This window comes from Pyrenophora tritici-repentis, chromosome 4, assembly GCF_003171515.1.
Source record: "Pyrenophora tritici-repentis strain M4 chromosome 4, whole genome shotgun sequence".
Classification (NCBI taxonomy): Eukaryota; Fungi; Ascomycota; class Dothideomycetes; order Pleosporales; family Pleosporaceae; genus Pyrenophora; species Pyrenophora tritici-repentis.
The window spans coordinates 2897682-2923007 of record NC_089393.1 but is presented as its reverse complement, the minus strand read 5'-3'; the positions used below and the strand labels follow the sequence as shown (position 1 = coordinate 2923007).

At 49.6% G+C, this 25326-nt stretch overlaps 12 protein-coding genes across 12 annotated transcripts; 7 read left to right on the top strand and 5 right to left on the bottom strand.

Annotated features, from left to right (window-relative positions):
- Window positions 1-2800: 2800 nt before the first annotated feature.
- PtrM4_098800 (uncharacterized protein) lies at window positions 2801-3448 on the top strand (the record flags this gene model as incomplete). The annotated part of the gene is made up of 1 exon (XM_001933760.1): window positions 2801-3448. One exon carries the CDS (start codon window positions 2801-2803, stop codon window positions 3446-3448), a length of 648 nt encoding a protein of 215 aa, XP_001933795.1.
- A 216-nt stretch (window positions 3449-3664) lies between these two features.
- On the top strand, window positions 3665-6869 carry PtrM4_098790 (SPS1, Serine-threonine protein kinase; the record flags this gene model as incomplete). The annotated part of the gene is made up of 3 exons (XM_066107279.1): window positions 3665-4671; window positions 4722-6806; window positions 6863-6869. The coding sequence occupies 3 exons, from the start codon at window positions 3665-3667 to the stop codon at window positions 6867-6869; spliced, it is 3099 nt and encodes a 1032-aa protein (XP_065962947.1).
- A 774-nt stretch (window positions 6870-7643) lies between these two features.
- PtrM4_098780 (uncharacterized protein) lies at window positions 7644-8334 on the bottom strand (the record flags this gene model as incomplete). The annotated part of the gene is made up of 2 exons (XM_066107278.1): window positions 7644-8112; window positions 8165-8334. 2 exons carry the CDS (start codon window positions 8332-8334, stop codon window positions 7644-7646), a joined length of 639 nt encoding a protein of 212 aa, XP_065962946.1.
- A 495-nt stretch (window positions 8335-8829) lies between these two features.
- PtrM4_098770 (uncharacterized protein) lies at window positions 8830-9090 on the bottom strand (the record flags this gene model as incomplete). The annotated part of the gene is made up of 2 exons (XM_066107277.1): window positions 8830-8960; window positions 9009-9090. 2 exons carry the CDS (start codon window positions 9088-9090, stop codon window positions 8830-8832), a joined length of 213 nt encoding a protein of 70 aa, XP_065962945.1.
- Window positions 9091-9572: 482 nt separating this feature from the next.
- On the top strand, window positions 9573-10229 carry PtrM4_098760 (uncharacterized protein; the record flags this gene model as incomplete). Its single annotated transcript, XM_066107276.1, has 1 exon — window positions 9573-10229. The coding sequence occupies one exon, from the start codon at window positions 9573-9575 to the stop codon at window positions 10227-10229; it is 657 nt and encodes a 218-aa protein (XP_065962944.1).
- Window positions 10230-10419: 190 nt separating this feature from the next.
- On the top strand, window positions 10420-10966 carry PtrM4_098750 (uncharacterized protein; the record flags this gene model as incomplete). Its single annotated transcript, XM_001933763.2, has 3 exons — window positions 10420-10659; window positions 10713-10798; window positions 10846-10966. 3 exons carry the CDS (start codon window positions 10420-10422, stop codon window positions 10964-10966), a joined length of 447 nt encoding a protein of 148 aa, XP_001933798.2.
- Window positions 10967-12689: 1723 nt separating this feature from the next.
- PtrM4_098740 (uncharacterized protein) lies at window positions 12690-12905 on the bottom strand (the record flags this gene model as incomplete). The annotated part of the gene is made up of 1 exon (XM_001933764.2): window positions 12690-12905. One exon carries the CDS (start codon window positions 12903-12905, stop codon window positions 12690-12692), a length of 216 nt encoding a protein of 71 aa, XP_001933799.2.
- A 1861-nt stretch (window positions 12906-14766) lies between these two features.
- On the top strand, window positions 14767-17331 carry PtrM4_098730 (uncharacterized protein; the record flags this gene model as incomplete). The annotated part of the gene is made up of 2 exons (XM_066107275.1): window positions 14767-14809; window positions 14930-17331. 2 exons carry the CDS (start codon window positions 14767-14769, stop codon window positions 17329-17331), a joined length of 2445 nt encoding a protein of 814 aa, XP_065962943.1.
- Window positions 17332-18002: 671 nt separating this feature from the next.
- On the top strand, window positions 18003-18194 carry PtrM4_098720 (uncharacterized protein; the record flags this gene model as incomplete). The annotated part of the gene is made up of 1 exon (XM_066107274.1): window positions 18003-18194. The coding sequence occupies one exon, from the start codon at window positions 18003-18005 to the stop codon at window positions 18192-18194; it is 192 nt and encodes a 63-aa protein (XP_065962942.1).
- A 181-nt stretch (window positions 18195-18375) lies between these two features.
- Window positions 18376-19062, top strand: PtrM4_098710 (ProP, Permease major facilitator superfamily; the record flags this gene model as incomplete). The annotated part of the gene is made up of 1 exon (XM_001933765.2): window positions 18376-19062. One exon carries the CDS (start codon window positions 18376-18378, stop codon window positions 19060-19062), a length of 687 nt encoding a protein of 228 aa, XP_001933800.2.
- Window positions 19063-19293: 231 nt separating this feature from the next.
- On the bottom strand, window positions 19294-20258 carry PtrM4_098700 (Peroxidase-2 domain containing protein; the record flags this gene model as incomplete). The annotated part of the gene is made up of 4 exons (XM_001933766.1): window positions 19294-19427; window positions 19491-19762; window positions 19818-20058; window positions 20129-20258. The coding sequence occupies 4 exons, from the start codon at window positions 20256-20258 to the stop codon at window positions 19294-19296; spliced, it is 777 nt and encodes a 258-aa protein (XP_001933801.1).
- A 2000-nt stretch (window positions 20259-22258) lies between these two features.
- On the bottom strand, window positions 22259-23994 carry PtrM4_098690 (uncharacterized protein; the record flags this gene model as incomplete). The annotated part of the gene is made up of 2 exons (XM_066107273.1): window positions 22259-23480; window positions 23540-23994. The coding sequence occupies 2 exons, from the start codon at window positions 23992-23994 to the stop codon at window positions 22259-22261; spliced, it is 1677 nt and encodes a 558-aa protein (XP_065962941.1).
- Window positions 23995-25326: the final 1332 nt, after the last annotated feature.

Genomic DNA, 25326 nt, shown 5'->3' with positions numbered 1-25326 from the left:
GTTATAGACATCCTTATCGCAGATACCTAGCTCAGCCTTTGTCTCTTCTACAAGCTTAAACCACCTCTTTATTAATGTCGCATCCTCACATAGAGCTCTCTGCCTATTGTACGCTTAGTTAAAACACGTCTAAAGACTGTCTGTACGCTTAACAAAGTTACGCGGCTAGTAGATGCTAACAGGGCTAGCGCCACGCGTAGCTATTAGCTTATTAGCCATATCTCGTACATCTGCGTAGGTAGGCCCATATCCGTTCTCATCTAGCTAAAGTATATAGTCAATAATCACCTCCTCTTCTCTCTAGGTAAGCCTTCTTAAGTTAGGCTAGCAATCGCGTCGTGCAGGCTTGCCAGCGCGTTGGCGGTGGAGTGTATGGCGAGAGACATTAAACATCTGCGCAGCACGAGATTCAGTCTGAATTTGTTTCTGCTAGATAGCTAAGATAGTAAGGCCTATATTAGCCTTACAAGAAGCTTTCTGGGCTTGAGTTAGGGGTGCCATAATTATTTAAAGTTTGCGCGTTGAAGAAAGTTGGTGGGGTGCTCACTCGCTTGTAATGTGCACTCGCTTATAAAACATGTTACTATCCGAACACCGTATTAAAGTTAATCTTAAAACACCTTAGGACATCTATAGAATAGCTCGCTATGTAATATTAGTTAAATGGTTAAATAAACTAAACAAATTTTAATTCTACGTTTGATTTGCTTATAGTCAAGCAAATCAAACAAACTATTCAAACGCGTTTGCTTAATGACAAGTCTGGATATGGATAGATGCCCTATGTATCAACCAGGACGACCCAAAGGAAAAGAGTCATCAGATTGCACAAATGGGCGATATTTATTCCAAAGCTTGGTGCGTTTACGCGTGGCTTGGTCAACCACGAGGGCAGCTGACTGGATACGATAATTTACTGCAAGGTCTGATGAGCCGAATAGAGTACAGTCATGAGGAAGTTATGGCTCGTATGAATTGGCTTTGTCAACACTTATTCAACAACAAGTATTGGAAGCGGTGCTGGATCATCCAAGAGATCACTCTAGCTCGCCATGTCGTCGTCCTGTTGGGCTCCAACAGGGCCGAATTCGCACAGCTTGTCGAAGCTGCTAGGCAATGTCGTATCCCTGGATACATCCACAGTCCACTCTCTCAATTCGCAATACTTTGATACTGGACGGTGCCTCTCCATCGGAAAGGGTTTAATCTTGCTGCATGCTGACTTCTCGAGGACGGAGTCTACTCTTACCCATGATCGCATCTTCGCTTTGGTACCACTTTGTCGCGAGAAGGCCAGCTTCGAGATTGACTACAATCTTTCGATTGAGAATCTAGTCCATGAAACCCTGACTAGCTGCAAGGAATCTTTATGCGTATGCTCAATTCTGGTGGTACTGTGGACTCTCATCCAACCTCAAAGGCGGTACAGGCAGGGGAATCATCGTATCGCGGGTCTCAATGATTACATTGAGATCGATGTGAGTGGCCTCTGGGTCAGGTTCAGACAAGAGAAAGACCCATTCCAAATCTATGGAGACAAGGAACCACTGTGTCGCAGAAGAATTGTGAAGTTACGGCGAGTCGACTCTGTGGAACTTTACGATCCCCGGCATACATGTTCTCTCTTACCACGGCTCCTTTGCTATGTCTTTACTCCTGCTACTATCGTGGTTCATATCCACAAAGATTGTCCCTTATATTGTGCATTCAACACAATAGGATATGACTGCCTTCATTATCTTCACAATACTACAACCACGTCGGACTTTTTCATTGTCAATCGATTCCGCAATCTATCAGAGTGGGATGGGATTGAAGGTGAGCAGAACTACATACTTACTGAAAGTTTCAGCATCAGAAGTAGCAGCACTGGGCATTTGATATATGTACCATTTTCGACGCTCTGGATGTTCCTGGAAATCCTCTCCTGCGTCCGACATAAGGGGCAGCAAGACAGTCTGCCTGTTACAGATTTTTTAACTTTGTGCGAGAGGGGAATGGGACAGACGGACGACTATCGGATCTCCTGCCCTTTTCGCTTGAGTCGAGGATCGTGAGATGTTCGCGGGACGCCTGCTACCCCTACTCCCATAGCTGATACAAGTAGCTCTCTCTGATATCAACTTCTTGAAGTCGCCGTCTTCGAAAAAAAGAACTGCTCTTGATAGTGTTCGTTTGCGTTACGAGCTTCCCGTCGCATCTTCATTGCGGCCCGTTGCAGGCGCCGGATCAGGGTAGATGCGGGCCCCAGTGCTAGCCCCGCGTCGCGCGCCCAAGATACGACGCGTGAGCAGTCCACCCGCGCAAGAGCGCCTCACATCTGCACATTCGTCCTTGGCCGCCTATTCCGGTTGAAGGACTCGCGATGAGCGTAATGGATGCGTGCCCTCGTTTGTAGGGTGTGGTAGCCGCGAGGCTGAAGAAGTCGGTGATAGGCCGACGTGAAGCTGCATCTGCTGAGGCTTGCAGTGGCTGCAGGAGAAGGCAAATGGAGGCAAACGGGCGCTTATATTAACAGAGCTTTGAGGTGTATCACTGCCTCATTGAACGAGACGACCCCACCTCCCATAGGTCCAGCCGCTCGGCATGGCATACACGATGAAGACCGCGTTGATGCATTGACTGAAAGCGGCCACGGCGAAGCTATACACCGGCGGCTCCAACCCACTTAGCCGGAGCTGTACTGTCACTCTGAACAGCCACATGCTATGTGAGTGGCAGATAAGCACATAGCTGTGCTCTCGCCCTGTTGCTTGCGTAACCTGTTGTCACAGCCTCCTTTCCAACACATGTCCAAACGATGGGTGCCTTCCTATCATGGCTCGCATACCCACCAGGCAATCTCAAGGACGAACTCATGGCTGAGATCGAAAGGCGGGAAAGACAGAATCGTTTGCCTGTTCGGGGCGGTTTCCTGACTTTGGAATTTATCGACGAGCTCTTTACCGTTGGAAACATCGCTCAACAGCTTCGTGAGCACGAAGAAGTTCGACTGCTCCCAAAGAAAGAAAGAATCCAGCTCGCTCAGTTCATCAAGCAGAACCAGCAAAAGCTCTACGCTATACTTCTTCTAATGGACGAGTCACATCACCTGAGCCTGAACAATGCCAGAGCTTTCACGGACGAAAGCCTCTTCGATATCCCGGAGCCTGGCCTTGCCTCTCTACCATGTGATTTGGCGACTTTAGAAACATTGCCATTGTTCCGTGGCTTCGCTTCTGCTTTCTATGAAAAGCAGTTCGTGTTTCCGCCAGGCCTACCAACCGGGAGGACTATATCTCACCCACCACACTTTATATTCCCATTCGCCAACGAACGCGAAAGAGTCGGCTATGGGTCTTTTGGTGAAGTATACAAAGTGGAAATTCCGAGTGGATTTCTGCCACCTCAAGCGGATGAAAAGGTCTCCAAGGTATTTGCTAGCCCCAGGCAGACCCCAGGGCACTAAATTGACTTTTTGTAGAGCGTTGTGGTTGCATATAAAAAAATTAGAAGGCAAGGGACAAAGGCTTGGGAAAGGGTAGATTCGGAGTTCAAAATGCTTCATCAACGGGATCACAGAAATATCACACCTTTGCGAGGTAGCTTCTATGCAGGATTGGAAGACACTCGTCACGCCAAAAGTCCGAGTCAGTGTTTGTACCTGTTTTCGCCTGCAGCAAACATGAATATGGAGGGCTGGTTGCAGGAGGAAACAACGGAGCATAGATCGTCTGGCTTCATATACTTCCACACTATGCTGGCCCTTGCATCAGGACTGACGTACATCCACCGAGAGATCGACACCATGGTGGGCTATCATCGGGATATCAAGCCAAGCAACATTCTTCTTTTCCACAGTAATGATGAGAAGATCTGGAAGTTTTGTGACTTCGGCACCTCGAACCTCAAGCCCGCAGACAATACTGGAACTACGAGTATGGTTACCGACAAGTACTGGGCGCCTCCTGAATTCTTTGAAGAGCATACGGAAGAGGATGGATTAAAACATGCCCGTGCGCACGATGTATTCTCTCTTGGATGTGTTTTTATTGAATTAGCAACGTTACTACATATGGGCGCTGACGGTCGGTCAACGTTCAAATCCCGAAGAGAGGATGGAGATCGGGATCCTGAGGCTTCATGGTATCGGGGCGCTTTCCACAGATCGATGCCTGTAGTGCGCGAATGGATTGAAGACATGCGCAACAAACAAGAGGAAGGCCAACATCGCGAAGTGTTAGCTATCATCTTCGATATGCTACAAACTCCAGACGAGCGTATATATTCATGGGAGGTGGAGATTGACTTGTTCATTATTGGACCGTCGGGCACGGACTCCGAGAAGGTGGTAGACTATCTGCGTCAAATCAGTCAATCATCGCTAGGTTACAGAGCAAAGACGAAGCGTAATCCCTACACACGGGCGAAGAGAAGGGCTAGAGAAAATCACCTCTACAGCGTGAGATGTCCGAATCAGTTCTTCCAAGTCATGAATAGTTTTGGATGGCATGAATACTCGCCTCAGTCCACCGGAAGCTCTCAGCAAACCCCGGGACAACAAGCCTACTCGAACCTCCCATTACCTCTGGACAGAGACACGCTCTGCGGTGGTCAGGGCCTGTATCAGGAGATATCGAATGGCTTCCGGAAGTCAGACATCGTAGCACTCTACGGGGTTGCTGGTATCGGGTAAGCCGGACCAGATACTGCGTGGAAGTTTCGCTAATGATTCCCAATAGGAAGTCTCGAAACGCCTGTGAATACGCAGGGCAGTTCGTGTATCCTGAGGACAAGGCCATCACCAGACACACGTTCTTTGTCGACGCCACAACGGCAGACAGCTTGATGAGTTCATACGACGCTATTGCAGACAAAATCAATTTGTCCGAGGTTGACATTACTGGCCAATCTCAAGCATTTTCAAGAGTCACGAGATACTCGCTGGGATCCTGGCTGAACCAAGAGAAGAGTGGGAAGTGGTTCATGGTCGTGGACGGATTTGACCCCATCGGTGACATGACGGAGCTCAAGCAGATGCTACCGACGCCTAGGCATGGCATGGATCAGATACTCATCACAACACGAAACCTTGCCAAGATAAGGGAGTATTATTCGTCATGCAAACTTCAAATAGCTTGCATTGAGGTTACTGCGCTTAGCCCTGCCGATTCAATGCGCTTGTTCAAGCAAAACATTGGAGAATGGGAAAGACTCAAAGGTGATGAAACCGACACCCCCAAAATCAAAGATCTACTCGAGAAGCTTTGGTCTCCCCTGATGATCAAATATGCTGCCAATCAAATCGGAGATACCAGAGTTACAGTGATGCAGTTGAAAGAGCTGGTGGACGATAACGGTCTCTCAGAAGTCACGGTCCCATTCGAATCGTACCTCACTCACGTTCTCGAACCCCTTACAGGCACATTGTCCCATACCCCGAGTTGGCCTAGGGTGGTTGGGACACTATTTCTGCTTGCGTTTTTTGACCCTAATGGTGTTAAATGGAGTACGCTGAAGAACGACCACACGAAAAGATCGAAAAGGTCCGGGCTGTTGAGATCTCTTGGGAAATTGGAAGACTACGCTCTTATCAACAAGGCTCCTGGAGAGGTGTACTCCATCAATGGCAATATTCGAGAAACAATACTAGAATGGATTGAGCAACTCGATGGCCCTGAAGGCGGCGCAGAAGGCCTTCTAAAACGACATAGCAAAGCGCTTTCGATAATTTACAAATCCTATCAGTCTTTGCTCGCAAATGCCATGGAGACAAGTCCGAACGCATACTCGCAGCTTCACCAGGCCGAACAACCGTTTATGCCGCACTTTGAGTGCTTCTTAAACTTCACGAAGAAACACACTCGGCAACAAAAGCCTGAGCTACGCTATCCAGCCGTGCGAGCTGTTATCTGCTTTTCGAAGGTTCTTCTCGATAAAGACAGATATGAAGAAGCCATGAGAGTCACTGAGTACACTCGAGAACACTTCCAGCACAAACTTGGTGAAGCCGATAGCGAGAAACAAGTACGTGTCTTTTTCATTTTAGGAAGACATTTGATAACCATCTACCTCGCCCACCCAAGAGACGCAGAGTCTTCGACTTTTCAATCAAAGGCCAGAGATCTTATCGCCCAATTACAGTCAGTGGTCCAGGAGATCAAAAAGCAGCATCTCGGGTGGGACTGGCTTACTACAATCAGTCTTGAAATCAAGCTGGACCAGGCCAGACTCTATCGAGAGTCCGAGCAGTTTGACGATGCACACCGAGAGCTATCGAGTATAGGGGTTACCATAGAAAAGAAGATCAGCAATGGTGATAAAGTCACCAAGCAAGTCCACAAGCGTAAAACCTCCGGATACAGAAATACGCGAAGACCAGAACACCATCCTTCTCTACCCAAACTACGGATCATGTCGAAGTTTCAAGACGGCTTACTGCACATGACGGAAGGCGACTCGAAATATTCCATAAATCAGAGCGATGCTCTAGCGTTTTGGTACAAGGCTCGAGGATTACTCCTCTCTGCTGTAGATGCAGCTGAAACGTACTGTCCGACCGATGAGTCGTGGCATGAAGAGATACGTGTAGCGATCGCAGTTGTAAACACCAAAATCGGCCAGAAGAGTCTTGTCAATGATGCTATAGATGCACTCAATCTCGTACGGGGCCGCATGGAAGAGAGGTACGGATTGGTCCGGCGTACGATGGACGTAGAGTTCAAGCTAAACGAGGCTCGTCTCAAGTCCAGCAAGCAACATGTTGTCAAGGTTGCGACGGATAGTTCACGGGAAATATTTCACTGGTACAAAGATCATTTTGGAGAGTACGCGACGGACACCAAAGATTGCGCGTCGCAGCTTGTGAGGGCACGAATACGAGTGGGTGAAACGGATATGGAGGATATGCGCGCGTTCATCAAGTATTACGGGCTGGAGAAAGAGGCCGAAGATATGGGGAACTTGTGGAGGCGGAGGTTATGCATAGTGTCTTTCCTTTGTATTCTCGTAATGACGTTATGTCTAGTGTATCGGTATTAGTCGTAGTAAACCAAATCTCATATAAAGCCACCCAATATGAGCGTCACACTTCGTGCATGCAGCATGACCATTTGATCTAGACAGTGCCTGTAGAAGCAGATCACCACAGCAAAACTGGACGGTGCCACTTGGAGAAATGGACACAGTCCTGCTCCAGATATAAGCAAGGTATAGCGCTTGGTTTCAACCCATATTTTACTCCAAGGTTCGACATCATTACTATGGTGGCTAGGCGTTTCAGACATGCAGCTTACACTGAAAGGCGAATCATCATGGTAATAATAGATATACAATTATGTATAAGAATAACTAGGTGTGCTTCTACATACATGTTTTGCGGTCGTTATACACGGACTCAGCTAATCGCGTTGCGTTGCCCGCGTCAGCACCGGCGCTAGCACCTCCGCTACGACAATAGAGAGAGTATGCATTTGCGAAGATCCTGGCTAAGGAGATAATGAAACCATAAGAAGAGCGACACCAAGACATACAAGGTCCGCATGCCGTAAGGGTATTGACCATAACAGACGCCGAAGAATGAATGCACAGAGCAAGTGCGCCAAGCGCCAATTACAACCATTTTGACAAAAACGCCTGCTTCTCCTTCGATGAAGGTTGCATGGCTACCGAGGGCGGTCATAGTTCCACGGATACACCTCACTACTTGTTGATGAGGCGGACGAGCACGAGTCAATATCATCTCGAATCTGAAGTGGTTCTCCCATCAACATCTTGTCACCAGTGTCGAGTGTGAGCGGAGGTATCTGGGGCGATCCTGAGTTGGATATTTGCAGCATCCGAGCGGTAGGTGTTTGGGGTGACTGGGCGGTGGGTGTCCGGTCTCCAGCGCTGAGCGCGGGTACAGGTGCGAAGAGGAAGTGCGGGTTGTAGGTGTTGAGGGTTTGCAACCCCCCACGAGGAAATTCGTAGCTGGGCGTGTCGGCCGTCATGGGCAGGGTGGTCTGCAAAGTGGGCAGCTGCTGCTGCAACTCCCGTTGCTTTTGTTCTGAAGTGCCTGCCGTTGGGCGGTTCGCGTTTGCAATAGCGGCTTCGGCAGCATGACTGCGATGATTAGGTGGGGCTACGTTGATACTAACCCAGTCAGCATACATGCTCCTTATAGGTGATTCAGTAGGCTACTGACTGTTCACGTTGCGTGTCGGGTCGCTCCGCATGAGGTGGTGGAGCACCTTGATAGAGAAGCTCCGCCGGCGGCCCACCTGTACGTGGGACTTGACGTGGCATCGGGTCGAAAGGAAACGTGTAGTTGCGTGAGTGAGGCCTATTGGTGCCGTCATCAGTAAAGAGGTCCATGACTTCAGACAATTCTTGAACTGGCATCAGCAAGTGGGAACTGCGACGTGCAGCTGGCCGTGGGAGAGGAGAGCTTCACAGCCCGTCAAGCTTGGTCCCTCTTCGCAGCGGCCCGTGCTCCTTGCTAGCTCATGCACTCCATGTTTTGTTATCGATAAGCCGTGTCCGCCTCGACTTGTTTACCAATGTACAGTACATCGAGTCACTCGAACCACCTGATTGGGCACTGGGATTTTGCCGTTGTTGTGAGTTGGCTGCCGTGACATGTATTAACCACGTCTGCCTGAGGTTTAGTCATTTTACAATTACTATGCTCAAAGTAGAGCACTGCTTCTGCAAAGATTTCATGCTGACATTCTCAGATCATTCAGTGCCCGCCCAGGTCATCTGCGCCTCACGGCATCATAGCATACACGATGCGAGGCTCAATTCCAGGTAAATGTCGATTGATACTGCTAGAATTACTTCAGGGCTATAGGTCTTTCCATTCCGTGATCATTTCTTTCTGATGTTCGTTGTGTTGAACACGAGCGGGTTCGGTGGATCAGCGTCTAGCGCTACCAGCCAGTGCCCGGAGCTATCGGTTGATCCTCCCGGACCTTGAACTGTTCCAAGCTCCCATTCAACTATAGGTAGTCAGCGCGCTCTGCAATATTGCGGGAGCTAGGACGCACCGTCGTAAAAGACCCAGACTTTGTCTCCTTTCGCGTATTTGCTTTGCGGCATTGCCTGATCCGGTGTTTTCGGACGAGTCATACTTGCAACGTGGCAGTATACAGACTTTTCGACTCGTGTAAGGTAAACGGCGTACACTGTTGGCTTCTGCAACTTGCAAGAAGATGAACGAGCAAGATAGTTGGAAGTCGGCTATGCGTTATATATCATTGGGGCGGCGGAGAGGGGCAAGGCTGAGCTGTCGTCATATGGCATACCCTGTACAACTTTTCTATGCAGCTCTCAGCCTTCCCAGTCATCGGCACAGACTCGATATTAAGCCTCTACCGCATACACCTCGCCTCCAGTAAGCCTACAGAGTCCTGTAACCACGGGATTGCTCGTGGTGGCTGGCCTTGCAAGGCGAGTAGGCACATTGACTGCGCCAGCTTACGTCCTGCGAATTCGCCTCTCCGCGTATAAGGCTGGTGGCCTCCCGGCTTCGTCTGGATGTAAGCACCGCTCGAGTTATCATTTAACTTATCGCGATCCCTGCAAGAGCCTACGATGCCAAATTCCAGATCATGGACCCTATTTCGACGGCAGCAAGCGTTGTAACGTTATTAGGTGCGGCCGCAGGCACGATAAAAGTCATTCACGACACGATAAACTCAATCATCGACGCTCCTAAGGATATTCAAAGGCAAAGTGAACGACTGAGATGTCTTTCTATCACGCTTGCTGGCGTCGTTCAGACATGCAAACAACTTCCGGACGATTGCCAGTTGAATCTGGAACTGTGTGGTATAGACGGGTTCATCCAAGACGCCATACTACTGGAAGTCCAACTCAAGGCTCGTGGAACTCGCATGATTGGGAGCAGTCTTGGCAAGGTTCACGAAAGCTGCAAATGGCTCCTGTTCGACCGGCAGCTCAAGCGCTTCTTCGAGTCTCTGGATCAATGGAACACTATTCTTCTCCAAACTCTGGGGGTCATTCAAATGTTAGTCATTTTGTTCTCAGTTAGATCACCAGATCAAATGCTCACAGAAGCCCAGGGCGCAGTTGAATCGAATATTGACCCACACGTCGTCGTTAACGAGCCTCCCGCACCATATCCTGTCCACTCCACCGATTACCCCACAGATCTCGATGATACCTCGTTTCGACGTAGAACGTCAAATGATGGTCTCCGAGAAAACATCGCAGCACTCGATGCGAAGTTCACACACGAGGGATAGGCGGTTTGCTTCTTTGGTAAAGCTAGCTGAGCCTGTCGGGGTACTGGCAAAGTATCAATACCGCAAGCAAGTGTTAGGTTTCCATCTCGCTCTATCGGGGGGAAGACTGATAGTGAAACGCTGGTCGCATTCTGGAGGGGAAAGTCACATAACTTTATTTCTTTCGGAAGGGCAGCAGTTCTCGCTCACCATGGCCATACCACATATCACTACACGGCGCTTGAAGGTCAGTGTGGTCGGCTTCCGAACAAGATCTTGCGATTCAACCCTGAACTTCCGCTGGACGCTACGATGTCACAGGATACTCGCTTACGATCATCCTTACTTTGTAGCTATCGAGAAGGGTGACTTAGGATATCTCCAGAACGAATTATCATGTAGAGAAATGTGCCTATCGGACTGTATTGCTGGGGGCTACAGCTTGCTGCATGTAAGTATGATATGTGAAGGGGATAGAGGACGAACTGACGAAGAACCAAACAGTATGCAGTACGTCACAGTAGACCTGCCATCGTTGCGTTGCTGATTGGTGAAGGCCTTGACGTCAACGTGCAAAACGATCGTGGCCAGTAAGTGCTTTTATCCTTTACCGCCCTTGTATAATAACTGAAACTAGAACGCCTCTTCATGTAGCTGTTCAGCAAGGGAAATGCTGTGAGTGTGCTCGTTTACTACTAGAAAACGGCGCAGACGCTTTTCAGCAGGATACCCAAGCACAGTCCGCAACAATCAATTAAGTGGGTCCTAGAAGGTTCAGATTGGATTGATTGATTACCGCTTTAAGCCTAGTAGTTACCTATAGGAGTTTAAGCCCTACCTAGATAGGTAAGTGGGTCTAGGAGAGTGACCGGATTGAATTGATTGTTGCGGAGTCTATACCCAAGGCCGAAGCGCTTTACACTATTTTTACAACGAAGTGGTGCAGCAGCTTCTACTCTACTATACGGACGACATTGACCCTTGGATGCAAGATCGGAGTGGCATGACTGTACTTCATTGGGCATCCTGGAGTCGTAGCTCTTCTCACAAAGCTTTGGCCTGCTTCCCACATAAGGGAGGCAAGCCATCGTGCTACGGTCTAAAAGACATGTACGGAAAGTCCATGCTACACTACGCGGTACAAAGAGGTAACGCAGACCTCATCGCCTTTTTCCTCACCATGCCAGATGCAGCGACTATGTCAATGCCAGACTTCTCTGGAAGAACGTTACTTCACTACGCTACGGAAAGTGGCCGGCCGGATACTATCAACATGATGCTCAAAAGAGATGTTGATCTCGACGTGGCTGATAATGAGGGCCGCATGGTACTTCATCACGCAGCCGTGCGCGGTAATCTTGTCGCTGCTCAACGTCTCGTAGAGCTAGGCGCAACCCACCAACTAAGTTGCAAAGACAAGAACGATCAAACCCCAGCGAATTTGGCACGTCAATATGCTTCAGAAACAGTTTGTGACTACTTCGAATCGCTTGGCCATTCAGGTCATGATAGTGAAAGGCAAGGGGCATGCTTGTCCTCGAAATCAAAAAGATCTCCTAAGGAGACTGAGACTGTATGTTGGAAGGTAGCTGTTATAGTACTGCTAGCATTGGCGGCGATATACTGGAGTGAACATGCGAACCTTGGACGCAAGGAAAGTGTAATCACAGTGCAAGCATGAAGCGAAACAAAATTGTAGTTTACAGGTGAAGTCGGGAAGGTTGTGCGTTGCCGAAGGTTGAAGTTTGTAGCAAGGCTTTCGTTCGCGACTGTCAATGTTTCTCCTCACGACAATTGTTTGCCAACCCACAACGCACCCACCTCCTCAGACAGATCACATCTGCCTTTGGTTTCCAGTTAACGCGTCAGTGTCTTTGAGCTTTTCCGGAGATATGACGTTCGGACTCTGCAGCATGCCATCTTAGTAGCGGAAGAAGCCGTCTAAAGCAGCAAGACCACAACAGCACAATCATTCGAGCTCATCGAAAGGTTGTTTGACTGCAAAACATATGCAGAAGACTACCAACTACGCTCAGCAGCTCACAGCGACCAAAGGTACTGCAACTCGGTGATTGATCGTTCAGTTTGCCACCCTACGATGCACTGAAAGTATTTCAAATACTCGACACAGGCATCTTGTTCAAGTTTGTCTACAATGTACGCTCCACAGACAGCCAGAATGTGACCTCCTTGAAATAGCGTGTTCGGGCAGTGTGCGTTGCTCTTGCCATACCCAATGACGATGCGAATATGCTTACGAATGGCAGCATCATCCCTCACACGTTGTCGAGCGCCAGTAAGTCCTGAACGAGAGTGAAGAGAGTAGAGTATAAGTAGTATCTCACAGAGATGCCAGAACTGTAGTCCAACAGCAATCACGCCAAGAGCGACAGGTAGATACGGCCAGGATCTATTGAACTCCGCACCGACATTTGCATCATGTTCTAGCAGGGAACAGAACGATACCGGTCGAGTCTGTGCTCACTCGTCCACCTCTGATCTTAGCTGCGTCCATTGATTCACACTCAACCCTTGGTTTTCAGTATCGTCAAGCGCCTGCTGTAAGATACTGGCGAAGATATAGATGATGCGATTTGTCCACGACTCATTGTCCTGCAGCGGGGAATCGAATACCTTTGAGAAGCGGTAATTGGAGAGGTCTAGGTCCAGCGGCTGTTGTTTGACAAGCGATACCATCAGATGCTTACGCAACGATATCCAACTGGCGGCCTCTCGCAGACCGCCATCTGCAGCGAATGAGCAGATTGAATTGAGAACTCTGGCCGAGCCTAGATGATGACACTGGTCATCGGCCTCGCTCATCTCTTCGTGCAAGCGCAGAAGTATCACTTAAAGCTTTTAGTCAGCATCAGCATACACAAGGCCAGAACCATAGGTCTCCGGTACTCAAGACTAAAGATGTATTCGTGCAGGGACTCGAGCACTTACCGTGACCAGGAAGTCCTCATTCTATTGAGCCGGCGGATGCTCAAGCGCAACAATCAGCTCCTCCAGCGCAGTGTCTATATACTGACGTGAGAGATCATGCGCCATCACCCCTAGCAACCATAAATGTTGCGCCGCCAGACCAAGTATGCCACATAACATTGCACGGCAATGCGTTGCACGTTGAGGCATGACCCTCTCAAAATATCGACTAGGATCGCAGATGTCAACCCACGGCGTACAATTAACAATGAAGTGGTGCAACAGACGTGCCTCGCCTTCATTGTGCAAAGGCCATTGTTGCTGATTAGACAGTATAGAAGGAAGCACGCTCCAGTCGAGTGTCATGAAGCCATCGGTCTCGCCCCGCGGCATGTTGTTCGATGTTGTGCTCAGCACCGTTCCAATATCGTCCAATCGACTAGTCCCATCGCTTTGATCAACACATCCGCTAGGCGTTGCACCAATTAGACTTGCGTCCACATCCGGAGTAACATTTTGCGTAGTGCCATTGCTTTCAGGCTGTGTGCTCTTATTTGTTGTCGAGTCGATCTCTGCGGCTTTACATCCCAGATCAAAGTCCGGGATGGTCGGAACAAGCTCAACTTCATCTCCTTCCCATGGCAGGGAAGGTCGCGAACCACCAAGTGTCTACTTAGTCTCTGGCCGGACGAAGAATACTGAGACTCAAGTCAATACACTAGACAGTTTCAAAGTTGGTTTAAGCGCCAGGAATACTCTCACAATGCTGCGTACTGGCTACAATGCTAGGTTCGCGAAGCATTGCAGAAACAAGTTGGGTTCCTGACCACTTACATGATTTAGGTATCTTCACCCAGTTTTGGTCTGAGGAAAATTCCAAAGAGACCTCGCTGTCTCCTATCCCTCGGTTATTTATCGCAGCCACCGGACGAAAGCGTACGTTGTCCAGCAAGATGCACGGGCGATTATGTTTGGTGCAATATCTGCACTTCCCGAAATCTAGGACGACGCCTGCGTCCTTCAGCTATGGACATGGTGCAACATCGAATGACGTATGTACTGCACACACTTCTTATGCCGCAATTGGCAAGTCTTACTGTAATGAACGAGTCAATTCCTGATTGAAGGCACGCACTCGATCAAACTTACCATCCGCGAGGAGGCATCTTGAGCAACTGCCGAACTGAGCGACCCGAGGGAAAAGCTGGACCGTTCACGATCTTCAACTGTAGATGTCCTCAGACTTTCCAAAAAGCAAGTTGACTTGGATTACTTGCTTGACTTGCTTGGTTTAAACCAAGCAAGCAAGTCAAGTAAGAGCTGGGCAGCTAAGCAAGCAAGTCAAGTCAAGATACTTTGCTTGCTTGGCTTACTTGGTTTACTTGGTTGTTTTAGCGTTACTGTGATGAGGGTGCTAAAACTGCTGTACGGTAGATGTCGCGATGGTTTTGAAGTGTTGCAGTTGCCTCGGTTGAGTCCCAAACAGGCTAAGCGGCTATCAAATAACGTTAGCCTTAGTCTAGCGCATTGCTCCAATCTCGACGTACGCCTGTCTAGAAGCCTATCGCAATGCAGTATCCCCTATAGCAACGCGTTTTCCAGTGATTTATACTGCCCTGATACCCCCAATATGGCCAAACGTCGCCTACCACAAACTTCTGCTCGGAGCAAACGTACGAAAGTAGCCGCTGCCACCAACAACGTCGCCTCAACTCCTGAGGCTTCACCTGAGCCTGCATCTAAGCCTGCATCTAAGCCTAGACCTCAGCGTCGATCACCTCGCAAAACCCTAGCTGCCGCAAGCCAGGCTAACGCCTCGCCGCCAATACCTACCTTCGAGTTGCAGTTCTTAGAGTCGCAGGCGGAGGCTGAGATTGTCGCGCCCACCGAGGGCAGCCGAGCTGGCACGGTGGCTACAACTGAGGCTGGAGAGGGTGGTCAGGATGAGACAAACAGCGCACTAGTTGAGAACTTTGACGGCATTGACTGGGCACGTTTACCTGATTTTATCAAGCCATTGGCGCGTTCTAAGCGCCCAAAAAGTTGGATCTTTCAGTATGGCTACCGCGTTGTTGAGCGCCATGCTACATCTCGAATCTGGTTTGTGTGCAAGTACTGCCATGTACACAAAACTATCGACGCTGGCCGTGGTGGTTTGTTTAACATTACTCAGGCTACAACCTCAGCAGCCACCCATCTCAGCCAACCAAAGCCTGGCCACAACCTTACGAAAGATGGCCCAAAGTTAGCGCAGAGAGCTCGAGGCCAGCTGTCGTTGCGGCAAGCTTTTGACGCTGGTTTAGACGTACAACAAAACACTGCTAACGCGTTTGGAAACTTCGACGTAGAGGGCTTTCGAACAGCCACTGTCATGTGGCTTGTTAACCGAAACCACCCGCTCAGCGAACTTACGACGCCTGATTTTAGAGAGATGATGAGATTTGCCAACCCAGAGGCAGAGGCAGCGTTGTGGGTAAGTAATACCAGCGTTTCTACCTTTGTGATGAGGTTGTTCCGGTCTATACGACCGCAAGTTATCGACACCCTGTCAGGCTCAGTAAGCAAAATACACGTAAGCTTTGATGGCTGGACAACAAAGGGTGGTAAACGTGGCTTCTTTGGAGTAGTCGCTCACTTTGCCGACGCAGCTGGAATAATACGAGACTTACCAATCGATCTGCCTGAGCTCGCTGGCGCCCACACCGGTGAGGCTATTGCCAAAGCTATCTCGACGACGCTCTCAGCATACGGAATAACAAGCGACCGATTAGGCTATTTTGTACTCGACAACGCTACCAACAACGACACTGCGATCGCCGCGCTCGCGCGCGAGTACGAATTTGAGTCCGCTCACCGGCGCCTCCGCTGCAGTTGTCACACGCTTAACCTCATCGGCCAGGCTATTATATTTGGCACCAACAAAGACGCCTACGGCAACACTCAAGAGCAGTACAATACCGAGGAGCAGTATATGCGAGAGTGGCGGAAAGATGGCCCTATTGGAGTGCTAGTTGACGTCATCAACTATATCAAAACGCCGCAACAGTACGAGCTTTTTCGTGGCTACCAGCGCCTTGCCAACAACAACCTGCCTGCTGAAGGGCGTCTCAAAGTACTCGAGCCAGTCAAGCCTGTCGTCACTCGCTGGAACTCATACTATGCTGCTTTTGAGCGCGCTACCAAGCTTCAAGCCGCGTATAACTTGTACGCTGAGCATCATATCAATAGGGTTATCCTTGAAGATGCGCACGCTGCGCAGCGGAATAATAAGCGGCCCGACGCCCCAAACTGGATGAGATCAACTGGGCTCCGAGCTGCTGACTGGGCGGTGATTGCAGAGTACCAGGACTGCTTAGAGCCGCTCAAGTACGCCACAAAACGCCTCGAGGGACGCTCTAAGGATGGCAAATACGGCGCAATCTATGAGGTTATACCCGTTTTTGAGTACGTACTCAGCAAGCTTGAGGCCCGGGCGCGCCCGTTCGAGCACGTCGACTTCAACGCTCATGCCGAGGCTCCAGAGGATCACCTCAACGTCAACCTCCGCGCCGCGTGGAGCAAAGCCAACGACTACTACAACAAGCTCGACGACTCGCCCGCTTACTACGCCGCTGTTTGCCTACACCCGTACTACAAGAACTACTGCGATGTGGCGTGGGCAGACAAAGCTGATTGGCTTACTAGTGCCAAAGCGTCGTTCCAACAGCTTTGGGCGGCATACAAACCTCAACGAGCACGCCAGCGGTATACAACTGCGCCGAGTAGCAACAACATAGACGAGGCAATTATTGCTATACTTAGCCGCAACAATGACCGAGAGGCTCCACTTGACGAGTTTGAGCGCTGGAAAACACAAGAGCCGCAGTGGACGCAGGAGCAGTACAACGCAGATGGAAATCCTGTCCAATACTGGATACAACTACTGCCGAAATACCCGCATTTAGCGCAGTTTGCAATCGATATCATGACTATCCCAGCATCAAGCAGCGACTGTGAGCGCCTCTTCAGTGAGCTTGGCGACCTTCTTGAACCTAAACGACGTGCTCTGGGCAGTGAGCTACTCGCAGCTCTTCAATTAGTAAGGTCATGGGTGCGAGCTGGTTATAAACCGTACAACTGTAGCGAGGCTAAGCTTTCAGATGAGCAGCTTGTAGGAGATTACAACATACTAGAGTGGAACACTGAGTTTTGGTAATTTGTATGTAGCTTAATCTCTTTGTAGTAGTCAAGTAATCCAAGTACTTGCAAGTAATACAAGCAAGTCAAGCAAGTAAAAAAATCACCCCAAGCAAGTCAAGTAAAGCCTATGTTTGAACCAAGCAAGTCAAGTTTAGAGCGGTGACTTGCTTTACTTGCTTGTTGGAAAGTCTGGATGTCCTACAACTTATGCTAAGAAAGGCCATAAGCAGAAAGGGCCTCCGATACGATTTGATTCCGGGAATGGCAACACTGTCGGCTACTCTGGCCAATGAGCGAAGAGCCTAACGTAGCCCGCACCTTAGATCCGGAGAGCCTTGCCGCATTGACTGGCTAGCGTCGCTGCCACTTTCCTATTCGTCAAAATGGTCTAGCTCGACCTCTACAACTGAGCCGCCATCAATTCTCTTGCGCAGTCCCGCTTGCACCCCGCAGACCGATGCATAGCCCATGGGGAACTTCACAGCCGCTTCATACAGCATTGCCCAGATGTCGGTCGGTCGATTTCTAATTGGACTTGGCGTTGGATCTGCATCTATGGTGAGTCATATCGGTACTAGGACGCATCGGCAATCAAGAGACTGATTTCTTGACCTTGAACGGATCGTACCCGTGTATATTGGCGAGATCTCTCCCGCTCGTTTTCGCGGACGGATGATCTCCGTCGATATGATCTTCCTCGGCACTGGTTCTGTCCTCGCATATGCCTTCAACGCAGCTTTCCAGCACGTCTCTCACGGCTGGAGATACATGGTGGGCTTGGGTGTGGTACCATCCATCCTGCTCGGGCTCTTTCTCTTCACGTGCCCAGAGAGCCCTCGCCAATTGATGTACCACAACAAGATGGAGCAATGCTTCTAATTCATACGCCAAATTTATCCCCAACGCCACTGAAGAGCAGATCACGACTAAGATATTGTCTATCGAGACGGGTGTCGCACAGGCTAAGGCACTGGAGGAAGAGATGACAGTCACCAGATCGCTCAAGACCCTCTTCTTCGTACCATCCAATCTGCGCTCCGCTACCACTGCCTGCGGCATAATGCTCTTCCAACAGATGTGCGGCTTCAATACGTTAATGTACTTTTCTTCGACACTCTTCGATATCGTCGGCTTTTCCGATCCCATCGCTGTTGGGACAGTCGTTGCTGGGGTCAACTGGATTTTTACTGTCCTCTCCATCTTCCTCATCGATCGCATCGGTCGCCGTAGGCTACTACTTTGGACGATGTGGGGAATGCCAGTATGTCTCGTCCTGGCGGCAGTGGTATTCAACTACATTCCCTTCGACACCAGGATTCTGCAGCTGACCAACGACGAAATCGGCTGGCCAGCATATATCATTCTGGTAGCTACGATCTTGTTCGTGGCTTTCTATGCCGCTGGCCTGGGATGCGTACCCTGGCAGGCGAACGAGTTCCCTGCTATGGAAGTCAGAAGCATGGGTACCATGTTCATGAACATGTTTGTGTGGGGACCTAACATCATCGTATCTTCCGCTTTCCTCACTATGATGAAGAGTATCACTCCATCAGGAACCTTCGGCTTCTACGCAGCAATGTGCTTCTTTAGATGTATGTTTGTCTACTTTTGCTTTCCTGAAGCCAGTAACATGAGCCTGGAGGAGGTGCGGGCGGTCTTTCAGCACGGTTTCGGAGTCAAGTATGCCGAGGAATGGCGCAAGCAACACAAGACAAATGAGAGGCTTCACGAACAGTCAAATGCATAGAGGCAGGTAAAGTACTGCAAAACGAAACAAGGTGGCGGGGAAGGTGCGATGTCTGTCATGCAGTTTTATCTTGCTCACAGTACGATTCTACCTACGTATCCATGTCGACTAACATTTGATCCAGCGTATGTTCCAAATTACATGCCTGCATGGTCAGAGATCAATCTCATGAGCTGGATGCGCAATATAGCTTCTAGCCAGTGAGAATAAGCTAGAAGCTGCAAAGGTTGCTCACGCCAACGAGGAAAGGCCAGTGCCCTGGCCAGCAGCCTCCATCAAAAGACGTGTGAACTTGGTACGCTCGCTAGTCTCCATGACAGTCGGACGGCGAGTCCAGCCGATCTCAGTAGGCAGGCGCTCGTTTCCTACATCACATGCACGTTAGCAACTAATCTCTGTATAGCCACTCAAGAAGTATTGAAACTTACGCAACCAGAACTCAATGAAGTCTTTCCTCACAGTGCTCGTGGTGCCATCAGCCATGATCTCAAAGAAAGAGGCGCATTCACCCCAACTGAAGCCATCAGCCAACAACGATGTCTTGTGCTGAGGGTTGGTGCTCTTCGACGTTTCGAGTCGTGCCATGCGGGCGTCGGCCAGCTGTTGTATGGTGATTTCTGGTGTCTTGAAGAAGGAGGCTGTCTCAGCCCAGACGGTTTCATTGAATGGGATAGGGTTGGCAAAGAAGCGATCAGAGCGACTGTAGGTGGTTGACATGTCAGACATGCTAAGGGATCGAAGAATGGTATTTTTACCTCAGGCTGAAGTCATGCTCCAGTACGCCCTCACGGCCCAACGTGTCGAGGTTGAACGTACGTGCGAACGGCTTCGGGTTGGTGCGTACGGCCTGTGAGAAGAGGATGATGGCGTCGCTCTTGGCGATGTTAAAGCCCTCGAGCATTGCATCAGCAAGGATATCGCGTGTGATCTCCCGCCCGCTATGCGGCAAGTACCCGTGGTTGGCGAGAGTGTTAAGACCAGGACATGGTCCGCGTGCTATTGAGTCACTCATCAGTGGGTTGTTCTTACCACGACCAGAGATTTGCGCTCAGATGACTCGACTAACCATCATTAGGACCTGGAGCCGTCCAATTCCTAGGCTGCCAGGTCTGGCGGGCGTTGACATTGCCATAGGTAGGGAAAGCCAAGGCTGATGCAAAGATGGCAGAGCAGCTGATAAGTGATGAGACCTTCATGTTGGTTCTGAAGGAGAGGATGAAAAGAGCGATGAGGTGGGATTGGATCTTAAAGATGAATGATAACGAAAGGATGTCAAAGTTTGACTGCCAAAGAGTGGTTGCCTTGAAGTAATCTCTGCAGGTACCTATAAGAATTTTGAGCACATATTCAGATTATATATCCGCTTGCTTGGAGTGGCAGCTGCATATCGTTGCCTGACGTGGAACTCATCAATGACAACGTCGGTCCTCGTTCCCCACATCTCAACGACGTTGCAACACGCCTTACGGTGTGCCTCGGCTCGCAAAGTCGACGAAGAGATGCGATACGTGAGCTTTTTGATGGTTCACTGGGATGTGCTTGACATGATCGCGAGGAAGAGAGGCAAAAGAAACACTCGAGGACTTGGCGGTTCGAAATAAACATCCGACAAGCCACAACTCATTTAACGTCCGCTACAACGACCTCGGCATACGTTGGGGAGTGGGTCATGTACACTCATCTGTTCAACAGGACAGGTCCATAAGTGTTAGAATAAGAAATGACGTATGAGATTCTTCCTAGTCGGCCATCTTCTAGGGAGACTGGATATGGCAGTGCGCAGTGTCCAAGAATCCCACTACCATACAACAAATGCCTTGGAAGAGGTAAGAATCCCTGCGTTCGACAAGTTAGACCAATTTGATTACAATACAAGCTTTGAAAAACGCAAATCACGTTGCAATTCGCCGCGATAATCCGCCTGGTAATTGTTGATAGATCGTGAAATGCCTAGCCTGGTTGTGGGTGTTCTCTACCAAGTCAGCTGACAATGGCTCTGAGCATGCAACGGCACCAGACCAACCATACTACTTGAAATAGATCATCCTGTATATTAACAGTTGGTGGGTCGTGCAGATCTTGATCTAGTGGTCGTAATTTCACCTCAGACTGACACGAAACCCTCTCCCCACAATTTTGTACCTCGGCAGTTTCGCGACCTGCCACACCCTCCGATACTCAATTAAGAATGTTTACTGCCAGATACTACAAGCCCACTGATTGGGACTTGTTGCTATCTGAGTACAAAGATCTAGAGGACAACTTGATTGGATTTCTCAAAGCTGATTCCGCTATCATCTCGTTACTCTCCAAAGAGGTGGAGTAGATATTGGCTCGGCTTTCCCGCTATGATTTTGTCCAAGTGAATTGTCGAAACCCTTATAGAAGAGATGACTCCATAGTTGTTCACACCTCGAGTGCGCCGTCCGATGGCTACTCAAGGGTGTTGATGTCCCAGTTTCCGTAGCCCACGCGTACTGAAGCCTTGATCGGATGATGCGCCCTTGACTGAGTTCGGAAGCAAAGCCAGTGACTGTCCTTCCTTCCCACTTCCATGTGATATTTGTACTCATCATAGAGATACTGTGGTGTAGTAGCTTGTCACATGTTCGGTGTTAGGTAATCGGTGCTAGGGTTGAGTATTTTAGGGCGACTCCGCGAGGAGAAGCTCGACATCAGCGATCGGACACCATTCTTAATACTACCGTCTATTGTCCGGATACCTTCTTGTTCTCTACTCTCTACCGATTGCGGGTCGGCCATTGGCTAGTTGACTATTAGTGCTGACGTAAATATCCAAATCAAATGTTCCGCGGCACAGGTGTGGGAGCCTAAAATCTGGTTGCTGGTCGCCCGAATCCTGTCGTCGGTCAAGCTTGATGTCGTCGCACCGAATCAGTCGTTGTTCGCGATCTAGGCACTGATTGGAGCATCGATCTTCATCGATATGTTTGTCAAAGGCTATCACGAGTAGGTCACCATTTAGGGAGGAAGAACATATAGCACGTATTCTTGCCGCCGCACAACAGAAGTCGGAAGTCGGCTGTATCTGCAGAGTGAATATTTGTAACTGTTTCGCGTATCTTTGGCTATACTCAAGTTTGTTGCCGTTAGAGACTTGCTTGCCGATCCCCAAGTTTCTGCCCGTGAACATATGAACATACTTTGCTGTACCCAGGTACTCAAGCGTAGTGGATCACAGCGAGTCGGAGATCTTGATGCAGCGCCCCAAAGTCAGGATCTGGGTAACGACGATGTAGAAGTTGCATCCACAGAGCGCAACACCTAATAAGCCTAATACCATCAGGATCCATGGTTTGTGTGACAACTTCGATGCGGAATGCCTCTGCTCCACCGTCAGCGATAGCCCACAGAAAAGTTTTTCGCATAGCCAGAGACGCATTTGTCCCAGGGTAGATACTTGAACACCTTTCAACAAGATATATATGCCGACTATATCCCCGAATAGAACCCAAAGTGGGAGGACAAGTTTTTGAATTAGGGTGGACGGATATGGATATTTGACGCCGATGTAGACTATAGGTACGATATGGCTGGCGACGGCAAGGAACAGAGTTGGACCTTTGCAACAGAAAGCCCAGGGATGTTTGACTGGCTTTGGCCGCCCAGAGGGAACTTTGAGAATGCCTTTGTGGGTACGCCGACACTCTTTGTCGAAGCAGATTTGCAAAGAGTGCGGTATAGAATTGTCGTAGTGCATAGGTGTATTCTCATAATCCGAGTCTTGCACATATCGGGTCATGTTCTGGCTGCACTCGTACACAATTACTGTGTAATTTCCCATTTCATCAGCACTATTAGTGGTCTCCTCAAAACTGGAGAGATTTTCGATGTAACCAATAGTGCTTTGGACAATTCCTGCTCGTCGATGGACCTCGTCTGAGGTGGCTGTACCGACGAGAGTAATTCCGGGATACGTGGGCGTGAGCAAATTTCCTACGAGATTGACGACAGACATGACCAAGTAAGGGAGGACGGTCAGGTGGAAGGCTGAGTAGCCGAAGCGGTCGAACTGATCACCCGTGACTGTTAACACACCGTACCCAGCGTATACAATTTGTAGTACTGCAATGAGTGCCACGGCTACATTCGAGGCTTGTGGAATATGCAACTTCGCCGTTTCTTCGCCATTTGCTTCTTCGGTTCCGCCTTCTTCTTCTTGGTCTTTGGGCGTGACAATGAGATTTTCAGATGTGCGTGGTAATTCCATGATACGATAACCAAATCTTTCTGGGGTTGATGTGATTCCGTTGACATGGCGGTTCGAGGACAGGTCTGGGGGTCGAATAGCACTTTCATCTCCATCAACTTCGATCTGATACGCGTCGCTGAACGTTTGCGAGTTGTTGTCGAGCGACACTTGGACTTGAGAGCGGATCGACGCTCGGACTTGACAGCTGATCGACACTTTCGCGTTAGTAAAATTGACTTCGCTCCGCGGTGCACTTTGACTCACAGCACGCCTCTCAACTTTGAACTTTCCCATCTCTCATCGTTCAGTGCAAAGCAATAATTTCTAGCAGTATCCCGTGTTTCGCCCTTCCAGATCTGCGTTCGGACCAGGATCCCTAATGCCCCGGCCCGTACCGCCGTGCGAACCTGAGTGGCGTTTGTTGCAGAGCCAAACAGATTTGTCCATAAACCACGCCCCAACAAAGCACCACGATAAATCGCGTCGATGCCACGACCGAGACCAGATACAGGTAAGAAGAAAGCCAACACGGCACTGAAGACTTTCTCGCTGGCTGTCTCACCAGGTCGACTCCAGACCGTGAAAGCATGAGCGACGTAATTGAAAAGAAAGAAGCGCAATACTGTTGACCAGTCCGCAGGTAGGCAGACCAGATGATCGTCGCTTTGCTGGGTCGTGCCCTCGGGTGCGACAATAGTGATGTTGCTGTATCTCGCCATGTGGGCTCGGCGGTTTCCGTAAGCAAGAAGTTCCAATAGATATACTCAAGATGTTTAAATGATAGGAGACGGACCTAGTATCGATCCCGCAGCGACATACGAAGAAGAGCAACGGATCAGCCTCATCTATATCAGTGGACTCGAGCGCAAGACGTCCGTCCAGATGAAGCAGACCCCGCCTGTTGCGACTGCAGGTGGCCCGCTCTCTGGCATCAAGTTCGGATCGCTCGAAGGACGACCGCCGCACCAACTCCGACGTCATGATACGGTGTTGCTTTGGTTGCCACTCGGGGCTGAGTAGACATCGACACACCACTTTCAACACGACCCCTGTTGTTAACCGCTGTGGCTTGCTCCAGATGTCGGAATGTAATGCTACTGGAGCGACGTGGCATGAATGTGCCTACACAGTAAGGTCCATGGGTGGCTGCCAAGCAACATGCATGTGATTCCAGCTCGTCATACACGATCTCAAAACCTGAATCTGGTCATTTACATTGTACGAGGATTAGGGCGTATGGGCCTCCTTGCGCGTCACTTGTGTCCATGGTTCGCGGTGACCGTCACGGCGGCTTTCCACCGGCTAGGCAGCCGTCACGACAGCTCCTCGCACCTACTCCGGCTAAATTCGATCTTAAGCCTCCATTTGCGTGCATCGCATGGTCAGGACATCTCAACCCTGAAATCACACATCAATCATCCAAGTAGCCGAAAACGTTGTACGCATTCATATTCACGACATGGCGAAGTTGTCCAAATCGAAGCCTGCTCAAAGTAGACCTATCACAGACGAAAATCCTCTTCGAAACGCCTTTCACAGGTACGCATCTATACCGCGCCGACGAATACTAGATTGCGCATATTCATCGATCGTTCGTCTGGCTGATTTCTAGCTTCTGTAGCCTCGGCATGGCTTCACTCGGAAATCAGCAATACGAGTCGTCAGACGAAGAAAATCGCAGGTCGGCAAGATATTCCTCCCCGCAGAGGATGGGTTCAAATACGACAACGATACCTGACTGGGTAGCCGAGCGACGGAGGGGCGAGCTTGATCATCACCGACGCGAGTCTACCCCACGAACGACTTCACAAGCAGCACCCTCCCACTCTCTGTCCGCTCAATCAACACTGGCTCAATCACCGCTTACTCAGCTACTGCTCGATGAACCATCTCCATACACACATACAACGGAACCTCCGCTCAATGAACCACAGCCTGCTCAACGAAGTTACATCGCTAGTCTTGCAATCAGTGGTGCTGTCTTCGCTGGAACAGTCTACGCACTATATGGTAATGGGGTACCCGAAATTACATCTGAGGCTGTGCTCAAG